Consider the following 13,052-nt stretch of genomic DNA (forward strand, 5'->3'; position numbering starts at 1 on the left):
AAAGTTGACAACTACATATTTCAAGTGTTTGTTTTAAATGATGATTTATTATTGTTAATTGCATAGTTAATAAAATATTTATACGCTTATAATAGATGGTCTATAATGGCTACCTAAAGGATGACTCATAAGGATAAAAAAAAAAATCATAGCAGCTGTTGACTAAAGAGGGTTTCCAGCTCTGAGATGCTAAGGGAATTAAACCTCTTTAGTCTTTAATGGAGAAGATGGTAGATGGGCAAAAGTTACCTGTGTCTCAAAGAATCTGATTTTGTTGTCTTTCTTACAGTCTGCTCCCATCACATCACCTCACTCTGCTACAGAGATGATCTTGGTGCCAGCTAAACCTGCAGTTTTCAAAATCAGAGTTGATTCCCCCCTCTAGCCACCCCATCCATATTAGGTTGCCTGCAAACAGTTGCTTGTACCTTCCTTTTGATAAGTTATATACTGTAATAGTTATAGGAACAAAGAGTTATTATCACTCGACTGTTACATGTTCTTAGTCTTGTGGTTCAGTATACTTTTAATCTGAAATAGTCTAGTAAATTTCCGTTTCCGTCTTAAGAGAGAGAAAGTGAGACATATACAGTAATTAATATTATTAGCTGCTTCCACCACCTGAACTGAGGACTTTTTCCACTGGGAAACGATGTGACTGGTAATGACACTGATTCATCCAGGTTTAGTATCAGTGTATAGATATGATAGTCAAAATGACAAATGGGAGAAATAACATATCACCAATACAAAAGAAACCTGAACATTTGCACCAATAAGTTTAACAGAAGCATAGTTAGAGGAAAAAAAAAATGAAGTAACGTTTTAAATGCAGAGACTAATGGATTTTCTTTCACGTTCCTTCACAGATCCGTCCAGTGTTCATAGATTTTGAAACTAAAGGCTGTAAAGCTTGAGCTAATTTTATTTATCCTAGAAATTAAAAGGTTCTCTAAAATCCTGTATCCATTAACAATGGTTATGCTTGAAGAACATCAAAGAGCCTGTAATGTATTTATTGTAAGGCACATCTGTTCTCAAAATTATTAGCTCTGAGTGAAAAATGTCAGTGAATTTAGAATAATTTGACACACGCATTATTACAGTAAGATGTACTATTAGAAATCACACAATGCAATTTTGTAAATAATAAATGTTGTGCCAGTGAATGCATTTATTTGTACAGTTCCTTATTAACAATTCATTAACAAACCAAAGCTGCCTCTGACAGCACTAGAATAGCATTTTCTTGAATTCTGATTATGTTGAGATAGCTGAGTAGAGCTGAAATTTGGTAGCAGGGCCTGCCATATTTTTGGTAACTATGTATTAATGGGTTTTCTGCCAATCGACCAGGACAAATGATATTAACCAGTTGTCTTCCAGGTGTACATTACCTGAATGTACATATTTGAGGGTTGAGATGAGCTGGAGCCCATGTTCATTTTAGGTAATGCATGATCTAACGTTGGAGACAGTGCTGGTCCATGAGAGAACTCGCTCAGCCTCTTTCATACTGGGACAATTTAGGGTATCAAGTCATTTTAATCTGCATGCCTTTGTTATGAATAAAGAGTACTTTCAGAAACATATGGACATTGGGAGAACATGTAACCCCCATACAGAAAAGTAAGGTGGAATTGATTTCAATTTCAGCCTCCTGCTGTTAAGAGGAAATGCTTTTTAACACTGGGCCTCTATCCCATCTTCCTGTTAGGCATTCCCTAATCAAAGTCTCATTATTCTGAACACTTCGTGCACTCTGTCATTTACTGAAGTGTTTCCAAATGAGCATTTTTTTTTCATGCAAAGTGGGCTGCGTGAAAACTTGTACTTTGGGCTAGTTTTGGAAATCTTTTGTTTTTATTTTTTTAAGTTATCTTTGATGAAAAACAGTAATGCACCAGAAGTTATTTTAACTGTTATAAAAAGAAAAAAATACCACTTCTTGGACTTCTTAGATATTGGTGAAAAGTGACAACTCCTTTCCATACAAATATGACAGACCAATGGAGCTGTTGTTTGTGGGGGCTATCATTCAGCTGATGATCTTTGGAAGCCGCCCTCGTACCCTCCTCTTCAATTTGATATCCAAGTACAACTCACACAGGGGACAACTTCTGGTTTTTGACTTTACAGTCAGATACGTCTCACACGATGTTCAAAGTGGAAGCTAAACCCATGATAATAGCTAAAACTACAGACGCACCTGTGACAGATCCCAAATTACAGTATGTGCTCTTGACAGAGTAGAAATTAAACAAAAAAGTCCCCATTCCTGAGCGCTATGTGTTTTGGTGGGCGTTTAGAAGATAAGTACACGTGTAAGAAATATGCATCTATCTATTAGCCAACCCGCTATATCCTAGCTACAGGGTAATGGAGGTCTGCTGGAGCCAATCCCAGCCAACACATGGCACAAAGCAGGAAACAAACCCCGGGTAGGGTGCCAACCCAGCGCAGGGCACACACACTAGGGACAATTTAGAATCGCCAAGACACCTAACCTGCATGTCTTTGGACTGTGGAAGGAAACCGGAGTACCCAGGTGAAACCCATGCAGACACGGGGAGAACATGCAAACTCCACGCAGGGAGGACCCGGGAAGCGAACCTGGGTCTCCTAACTGAGAGGCAGCAGCGCTACCCACTGCGCTACTGTGCCGCCCTGTAAGAAATAAGATACATGAAAAATGAAATTATTTAGTTCTATCAAGTTGTTGGCTAGCTAACAGTTTGGACATTTTTTTAAAAGTTTGATATTTTATAGACTTTGAACTGTTTTTAGTTTAACAGCATGTCAGCCATTGTTTCCAATGTTTTCCCTTGCATCTTACACCAGTGTACTAAATTGCATTTCCCATGATATCTGTAGTATGCACGTGCAGGCATTTCAGCCACTGACAAATTATCATAAAGTGGTCTGCTACACTGCATACTGTATTAATGCTTTATTCATACTTAACTCAAAAGATGGGTATGCAGCCAAAAACACTGAAACGGGTTTAATTTTACATCTTGTTATGTGCCTCCATGAATTTGACAGTGCATGGACATATTCTGAAAAGAAGCCTGGTATGGAGAGACTAAGGGCTCTACCTCAACCCACTTCTGCTGGGATTATCTACTTCATGTTATCACTTCATTTGTTTAAATGTTATACAGCAATATATAGTTTGGTTATATTTTTGAATATCATTTGTAATAATTCCTTACTTGGCCAATTTCAAGTGTTAGACTGTCAATGAAACTGTCTAAATGCTTATTAAAATTCTGTTAATTATTTATATCATGTGACTCATATCTTTTGTGTGTGTTGATGATACCATGTAGGAATTATAATTACTTGACTTAACACTGACTTTTCACACTCGTTATATGAAAATAACAATGCATGTATGAGCTACGAGAACACTTAAGGTTATGGAGAAAGACATGATCAAGGGCAGGAGCTTTATGTTATTTTATAATTCTGTTACATTGGTGTACATATGGAACAAAATCAACATGAATCCAAATATCTATCTACAGTGCTATTTATTATTTTTAAAGACTTGATGTATCCATCCATCCATCCATCCATTTCCAGATCTGTATATCATGGGTGACTCAATTCAATCTTTTAATAATATAACAAACCCTTCTCAAACCGACTTTACATAATTCAGGCTTGTCTGGGTCAGAGCCCATTCTAGTAGCACTGGGCACAAAGGAGGAAACAGCCTTACTACACCGCTTGCAGGAAGTGTGGTGCAGTGGTTAAGGCTTTGGACTTCAAACCCTACTTCTAACACTGTGTAACCAGGAGGAGCTCAATTTACCTGCCTGGGCTCCAATTGGAAAAACAACAGAAATGTAACCAATTGCATCTCAAAAAATAGTGCAAGTCGCCTAGGATAAAGGAAGAGCCAAATAATAAAATAATAACAGCCTCAGACGTGGCCTCATCCATTGCAAGGCACGCTCCCATATATACTTATACGGTCAAAAGTTTCAACATCTCAGGAAGGAGTGGAAGTCAGCCATATGTAGAATACACTCTAGCTTTATATGAGCAAAGCACTCAGTAATTCAATTTATCAATCTTGCTTAAAATTGTCCAAAATGTATCCCAGGAAAGATCTAACTTGTGAGTGTTGCAGTCGAGCTCCAGCCTTACTAGGCCTCATGTTTTGGGAGTGTACCATATTAACATAATTTTGGACAAAAATCTTTGAATGTCTGCGGTGGGCTGGCGCCCTGCCCAGGATTGGTTCCTGCCTTGCACCCTGTGTTGGCTGGGATTGGCTCCAGCAGACCCCCATGACCCTGTGTTGGGAAATAAGCGGGTTGGAAAATGGATGGATGGATGGATCTTTGAATGCTTATCAAACACTCTTGGTGTCACAATCAACGCTTAACTCATTAACAGTTGTATTTGGTGTACTCCCAGATGGGTTTAAATTGCATAAGGTCAAGTTTACTGTAAGTGCCTATGCCATACTACTAGAATATACTAGAATCTCAGCCCACCTTTTATATCTCAGTGGGTAACTGACATTCAATATTATGTGAAATTGTAAAGAATTTAATTCTCACTTAGATGATCTGTCCAAATCTTTTTAAAATATAGTAAGACTTACTAGAATTTAGAATAAGCATTCATATGGGGTGAAAAAGCTCTTTTGTATCATATCTTGTCTGTTTTTTATGTGTGGGGGATGAATTATTGTTTTGTTAAGTTTTGTGTTTTTTGTTTTCTGAAGGAATGAGCAATATATGGGAGCAGGCCATCTTTATAATGTTACTAATTAAAATTATGTCATAGCATCTATAAATAAACTGTTACTTATTTTGAGCCATGATATGAAATTTTCTAGGAATTATCAGACAGATTTGATTTCTCTTTCTCCTGTGCTTCAAATGATCCTCATATTGTTGCTTGTAAACTATAAAATGTATTGAGTTATGTTGTTACTGTTTAAGGTTCTGATAGTGAACTTCAAATTTATTTTGTCACACATAAATGGCAATAAAACTTGAACAACTTTTCTTGATATCTTGGCACAGACTTTAAAAAGTTTGATATCTTTGATTCTTAGATCAAGCTTTTTTTAAATGAAGATTCTTTGCTTTTCTGCCAACAGAATACCAAAATAATCTAATTAAACTTCAGTAACCTTTTTTCCCTTTTTTTCCCCTAATATTTTCCAGATTGTTCCAAGAGCAGTGCTTCCAAAAGTACTCTTCCAAATTCAGCACTTAATATGCCACAGTCTTTCAGCATGCCGATGGGTTTATCGCTTAGTGACTCTCTGCCTTCTTCTGCCTTACCGGCTACACCACAAAATGTCACAGATGGCCCCACTTTCATAACCGAGGAAAATGTCATGCATCTGTCTCTGAATCATGATTTAAACAAATGCTGGCCTATAAGACCAACTCTTCGAAATGAACTGGATACTTTTTCTGTTCACTTTTATATTTTTTTTGGGCCCAACATTTCTATCCCTCCTGACAGAGCAGCCGTGTTTGCCATTAACCTCATGCCTGTCCTTGATAGTGGAGGAGTACTGAACCTGGAGTTAAAGCTGAATTTGGTGAGTATAAAATTATCTGTTCATGAATGTTAACATTGTGGTGGGGTGTGCACAATGACGCTTATTAGTTAACCTTCCTTGGCTGTAAATATAAGTATAATGTACAATATTTTCATCTTGTATGTTATTTTGCTGAATATGGCACAGAATATACTGTATGTCAGTATGATAACATATCGATTGAAGTTCAGTTCAAATATAGTTCAGTTCAGAATATTATATAAAATATATTTAATACTTCAGGAATACTTGTACTTGGCAACCCCAGTGAACAGAATGGCTGGAACTAATGCAGTTACAAAAGTTTGTCTAAAATCCAATTAGCATTTAAAATGACTAATCAGGAATAAAGTAAGGAAGTTTACCAATAGGCAACTGAAGGAATGGCTGCTGAAAATGGGGTCTTGCAGTCAAATGTGAATAATAAATTAAAAATCACCCTTTTCAAACAGTAACAGACATTAATGTAATGGCTGAATTTTTAAATCATGGTACCTTGATAAAAATGGTATTGATTTCTATCATAAACATTAATATTTCTGGATTTGTCCATACTTGTAAATGGGTGTGTGTGTGTATTGTGTATATACAGTATATGTATTGTGACAATTAAGAGTCCAAGACATCATAAAGGTTTGGGGCAGCCACCCGTATATTGTTTTTCCCAGCTGCAAAAGGGTTTTAAATCAGAAGCACGATGTGCATATCACAGAGTCCAAAACAGAACTGACTATAGTAGCCCAAGATGGAGGCTTTAAAGGTCTGGAGAGGAACTGATGTCATCAAAATGGCCAGAACCAGAAGTGACGTCATCAAAGGGGCCGGCTTTGGGAGTGATGTCAGCAAAGGGGCTGGCTTTGGAAGTGACGTCATCAAAGGGGCCGGCTTCGGAAGTGATGTCTTCTGAGGCACTGGAATCTTACAGGATTTCCCGGGAAAGGTCTGTAGGGGACTGAGAAAGATAGTCAGCGCACTCCGCCGCCCCCTGGTTGGATGTTTTATTACACTTACTCAGACCCTTTAGCTGCTTCCTACTCGCACGTGTATGACAGTGTATATATACTGTATATGTCTATATATATATCAACAATAATTGTCTTTTAATTGTTGGTAATCAAGCCTATGGTGGCGGCGGTGGTGTAAACAGCAAATGTAATGATAGAATATAAATATAAAATGAATATAGAATAGAGCAGTAGGCCCAACACACTAAGTCCCAAGTCTAGGAGGTTGATGTTCATCTTTAATAGTACAACTGTGTCAAATACTGAGGTATCTATACTAATAAAAGGCAAAGCCCTCACTCACTGACTCACTCATCACTAATTCTCCAACTTCCTGTGTAGGTAGAAGGCTGATGGCAGGCTCGTTCCTTACAGCTTACTTACAAAAGTTAAGCAGGTTTCATTTTGAAATTCTACACGTAACGGTCATAACGGTCGACAACGTCCGCCATGTTAAACTTTCTTATTTATGGCCTCATCTTCACGGAATTTGGTAGGTGGCTTCCCTGCGCTAACCGAAACCGATGTACATACTTATTTCGGTGGTATGACGCCACTGTCGGCCGCCATATTGAACTTTCCAACGGTCTTTGTTACTTATGGGCCCATCTTCAAGAAATTTGGTACACAGGTTCCCAACGCTAACTGAATCCTACTTATGTACATATATACGTCCATAGCCTGCAGCTCGGTCGCCGTGTGAGGTGGCGTTGGGTCCCCCATCCCCACGCCTCCCACGTAGTTGGTTGCCTGCTTATATAAGGCCGTCCATCACTCCGGTCTCTTCATTCCCTTCCTTGCTTCGCCATGGTATTCACGTCTCCCTGCTGATAACTGTAGCCTTTTTATTTAATCCACGGCTTCTCCACTGTTTTATTGTTTGTTTATTACGATTATAGTTATTGTGTAGGTATTTTAGACTTAGTTTACATTGTTCAGGTACCCATTTCCTTTATCGTTCCAACTGTTCCCCCATTAACATGTCTATCGAGGTGATCACCATCGATCAAAGAACTGTCACTTACCGAGTGGTTTCCATGCCCAGAGATGGTGACTGCCTTTTCCATTCTCTGTGTTACATATTGCACGGCCATATCAGGCTCACTCTTGATATCCGGAGTAACATTGTGTCTTATGTATTGAATGACTGGGACAGGTTCAAGGTGTGGACTGATGACGGTACAGGAGATAATTATACTACACAGGAGCACGATAAGAGTGAAATGCTTAAGCCCTTCACCTATGGTTCTGCATGTGAATTGATGGCTGCCGCTGAATTGTTCGGTTGTCGCTTTCAAGTGTACCGAAATGGCCAAATATTTTACACCTTTGGACAACCGCCAATGCCTCTTAAACATCTTAGATTCACAGGTGATGATTTGAGTAGTGGACACTTTGATGTTTATGAATGTTTACACTCTCAAAAGCTGGATGCGAAGTTATCGATGAAACCCTTTTCAATTCAAACACCTCCCATTTCCAGTAAGGCTCTGCTTCGCAATGACAATTAATAAGTCTCAGGGACAGACCCTACAAAAGGTTGGCATTGATTTGAGGCAAGATTGCTTTTCACATGGCCAACTATACATTGCATGCTAAAGAGTAAGCTCATTGCACAGCTTGGTCATATTACAACCGGAGGGCCGAACTGACAACGTGGTATACAAAGAGATCTTAACAAATAATTATTGGTATATTTTCCCTCAGTTTAAAAAGGTTTACTTTTCTTCTTAATAAAAAATTTAAAGCAGTACTGCGCCGCTGCGAGGCGCGGGTATTTTGCTAGTAATGTATAAATGGCACTCTGGCCTAGCAGTTCTTATTGTTAGACAAATGATTAAGTGAGGAAAAACTCTAACAGAAACGAGCAAATTGTTTTCAGTGGTTGCAAATTGCTCTCCATTTGATGTATCAGTCGTAACTAAAAACTTTTCCTCAGTGTCTAACAATGGCTACAATTTTAGAAGCCACTGCTGCATGGAATTGTTTCTGAACTGAAAAAAAGTTTGCCTCAACTTTAAATAAATAGTAAATGGAAGGATTTCTATGCACAATTGGATAACACTGAACAATCTGATTAATGAAGAATCTTAGCCAAATCCATCCTCCTGTGCAGTCTAACCTGTAAAGACTCTAGTAAACAGTAATTAATGGAAATGAGCATCCACAAAAAGCTAATGTGCATCAGTCTGCCTTAGCAATTACTAATAAGTCAATACCATCAATTACAAATATAAAAGAAATCAGCTGTAATAAATATCTAATTTAACAACAGGTTAAGCAATTCTCTTGAAGGCGGATTACAAAATGTGTACTATAATACAATTGAATGTCCCATTTGAAATTAATTAGCAGTGCTTTTATTGATATTTTCAAAATTCAATATTCTACACCATTTATAGCATGTCACACAGGTTAGTACTATCAAAAATGTCTCAGTAAGTAGGCATAAATGTTAATTTCCGGCAGTTCTATTAGACCAATGTAGCATTGCTTCACTTGCTCTAATTTCCTTAAGGAGGAGTATTAAAAATTCATTTTAGTAAATTTGTGTCAAGTACTCATTTTCTGCAGGAGAGTCTGATCATTGTATTTAAATCTGTTCTACAAGCCTTGGCCTTGCACGCATGACGTAAAAAGTATTCAGTGTGCAGTCAGCATTACAGCTTTACAAATGCAACTAGCATAATCCAAGGATAAAAAAATAAAAAACACAGTGCTTATTAAAAGTAATTTACGGATTTTTTTTTCTTGGATTGTTCACAGCTAACAAACAGTTCCATTTTCTAATCATGGGAAAATGCTGACAGTATGGGTCATTTATAATAAGGCTAAATTAGACTAATAAAAATGTTAATTTTTTTATAGGTTATGACTTGTAATATTCTGCATCTTTTAACTTTGTTCATTCAATAAAATGTATGCAAAATTGAGGAAATGGGATTCAAAAATGTTGCAACACATATTCTAGATATATAAAGGAGAAGATAGAATTTGTTTGTGCTTAATGTTTACTTTTTGATGATTCAAAACTTAAATACAAACTTTGCAGATGTAAAATAATTTCTGTATGTTGTTCCAAAGGAAAATCTGTTTAACTTTGTTCCAATGATTGCCAAATACAGTGGATGTCACTGGAACAGTTATTTTTTTTCAGACCGGCTTAAGTGAAAGATTAAAATATCTTTAGTGGTATTATGCAAGTTTACTAGTCCACAATTTTTGCATCCTTGTGAAATTCAGGCCAGGTAATGCTGTTTTGTATGCTGAAAAGCCACCTTATACTGTATCATGTACCTGAATGACAAACAATGGCTAGAGATGCACCCTTTTAATCGTCTCACTGCATTTGCTGCTAAATTTTGTTTTGTAGGTCTAACCTTTAGTAGACGTTGTTTAGTTTGTCTGAAATTTAGAAGACTTTGCTTGGTTTGTGTCTGCAGTCAACAAGTTAATAAGTTTCCTCCTTGTAGTCATTTATTAATGAAACTCCTTCCCTGGAACCTTACCTGTCATTGGGGCTTATTTAATTTTCTACACTGTTCCTAAATTCAGTTTGGTCTCTATTTAGTGAAGTTTGGAATTCAAATCGCTGCTTCTGCTTCTTTAAAAACCCTACCTTTTTGTTTCACAAAGTGTATTTATATCTCCACAGATTGTTTTTTTGTACAGAGATTGATTTATGAGATTTGCACACACACTCACAGAAATAAGTGTAAGATAGCACTGTGTCCTTAGTAAATGTTGCAAAAGGTGTCTTTAAACATATTCCAGTCTGTTGCGTTAAGAGACTCCCCTAAATATGTTCCCTAATATTTCCAGCTGTCCATTGCCTTAGTGTTTCCGTAACTGGTTTGCAGGCTGTATGTCTCAGACACAGTGCAATAACATCGTCCCAATGTTTACTTGTTTCTAGTTATTTCAGGAAAAAACTTTTCTTATATTAGCATGGTTAAAATTCCCTAGAATAAGGACACTGGAAACATCACAAATCATTCAATCTATATTCTCTACTGCACCTTTCAAAGCAAACAGCATCACAGTAGACTCAATAAAACAATAAAAGCACATGCATAATAGGACACATTCTGATGTCTCTGGATGATAACGCTTGTCATTATTCTGTATAAATTTCACTCAGATTTTGATTGCAAGGTTACCTTAATGTGAAAATTATGAAGTGAGGGTTGATGATGCTTGATTGCTTCTGGCCGTTTATGTGCTTTGTGCAAAGTTTTGAAATGGTCTTAGAATATTAAGTCTCTTTAAAATGGGCGCTGCATTTTCTTTAAGCTTTTATTACTGTAATGCAAATTTAACCTACATAAAAAGAAGCATTTGATATCCCAGTGTCACTAAAACCTTGATCATGGCAGTTTGTAAAATAAAAATGTTGATAACACAGGCAGCACCATACCCCACTCTTTTAGCACTGATACTGTATGTGCCATCAGTTCTAGATTCTGACCTTTGTAATCTAAACACTTGCATAAAATATTCCACATTCTTGAAAAATAGGATATGCTTTGATTACGTTGCTTCTGGCACTTTTTGGGATGACTTATTTCTCATGTACAGTATACCATTCTTTGCCCCAGATGTGTCTCAGTCTTAATGTCCATTCTGCTATAAGTGTTATGCTGTCTTGCACTGACTACATCTGAATTTCAATTTGGTCTTTCATTTACTTGTATTGTCTGATCCATTCTCCATGTACTCTAGTCCTCATCTTCACTATCAACGCTTCATGTCTTAGTTATCCATTAGCTTTTGATCTGGTCTTTCATCAGTCCCAAAGACACAGTGTGAATTTCAACATTAATGTTCTTTTTCCTTATTGCTGTTTTCTGCATATGTCAATGACTATGTCTCCTCTTTTCTGTCATACTTTTAGCATATTCTCATTTCTCTCTGCTGTTTTACCAATTGTCAAGTTTTGATTTTCCTTTGAGGAATGTATGAGTCTTTTCCCTATTTAACTGATGTAGTGTTACATATGAAGTGGACCAGTTGACATTAGTCTCTCACAATTTCTGACAGATACAATACAAATAGTAGTATTCTCTTCATAATCAATAGCTGTTTAGTAATGGTATCATTCCTTGTTATTTTAAGGATGCTGTAGTGGAGCCTCTTATAAAAAAGCCTAACTTAGATCCCTCAATTCTAAATAATGTTAGGTCCATATCTAAAGTGCCATTTTTATCCAGAGTACTAAGTACTGGAAAAAGTTGTTGTTTTTCAGCTTTCTTTGTTCTTAATTAAATACGATATTTTCAAGGCTTATCAGTCATGTTTCAGGGTACACCATAGTACAGAATCAGTCCTCCTTAAGGTGTCCAATGACTTATAATTGTCTGTCGATACTGGATGTTGTGCTGTTTTGTTTTTTGCTGGACCAAAATGCAGCCGTTCATCCCAATCGATCATTCAATTCTCTTGGATTGTCTTATGAATGTGGTTGATATTCAAGGTGAGAGATGAGAATTTTTCACTGAGGATTGGTTTCTTCATTTTCAGCACATATCATACATGGGGTTCCTCTGGGTTTCATTTTGGACATGATCTTGTTCTCTTTGTACAAAGGACGTTCAAAAAGTTTCCACACTTTAACTCTATTTATTAAGAATTTCAAAAGCAAATTTAATCACTTTTCTACATAGTCACCTTCGTTTGCAATGCAATTTTCCCAGCGTCATACCAACTTTTTAATGCCCAATTACTTCTCTTCCAGCCTTCATTGTTACCAACAAAAATAAAAGTGTGAAAACGTTTTGAATGTAAATGCTACGTTTAGGTTTGATTTTTCAAAAAACAAAACATTTCTTTTCACTGTTAGGCAAATGACACTCAGTCATATTTGCCACTAAAATAAGATTAATCTCAAAACACAATTATTACTTGTTGTAAGAGCCATTTGTACAATAATATGTATGTAAATGCCTGTATTAATGTGTAAGTATCCATTGATTAATCATTCCTTTGTGTGTAATAACTAGGTGCTCCATTAGTCTGCCCTGCTTCTAGCTTTTAATCCTGTAAAGGGGGTTGGGTCAGATGATTAATGTTTGGCAGGACATGAAGCAGTTTTTGTTGGATATAATTACATGGGTTTCGAGTAAAGGAAATAGCATTTTTGGAAATATGTTTGGCCAAGTTTCATAAGTTTATTATGTTTTTTAATTTACTAGTGTTTTGTAACAAATTTCTATAAATCATAATGAAGAAGTTATGAGTGGTTTAACGCGTCAGAATCTTTGGTCCTGCTCAAAGTGGAACTTAACAGGGAGTTGCTGCTACACTTGTTTAGAGGATGTTCAGCAGTGAATGCCAAAAAACTTCATTCAAGTAAAATAATAAAGTACTGTAAAACTGAAGTTATTATATTTGGTTCTCCCAATTCTATCAGCAATATAAGTAATACTTTTTAGTATGTTTGTCAGCAAATATGCGCACCAATGTCAGAAATC

The 13,052-nt window shown here is 36.7% G+C and overlaps 1 protein-coding gene across 1 annotated transcript in view; it reads left to right on the forward strand.

Annotated features, from left to right (window-relative positions):
- The window catches only part of tmem8b (transmembrane protein 8B), a 653,793-nt gene that overhangs the window by 571,612 nt on the left and 69,129 nt on the right, over nucleotides 1–13,052 (forward strand). Inside the window, exon 6 of the mRNA XM_028805536.2 lies at nucleotides 5,193–5,578. Coding sequence (XP_028661369.1) covers nucleotides 5,193–5,578 — 386 coding nt within the window. The remainder of the gene's footprint in view (nucleotides 1–5,192; nucleotides 5,579–13,052) is intronic.

The sequence above is a fragment of the Erpetoichthys calabaricus genome, chromosome 7 (assembly GCF_900747795.2).
Source record: "Erpetoichthys calabaricus chromosome 7, fErpCal1.3, whole genome shotgun sequence".
Classification (NCBI taxonomy): Eukaryota; Metazoa; Chordata; class Cladistia; order Polypteriformes; family Polypteridae; genus Erpetoichthys; species Erpetoichthys calabaricus.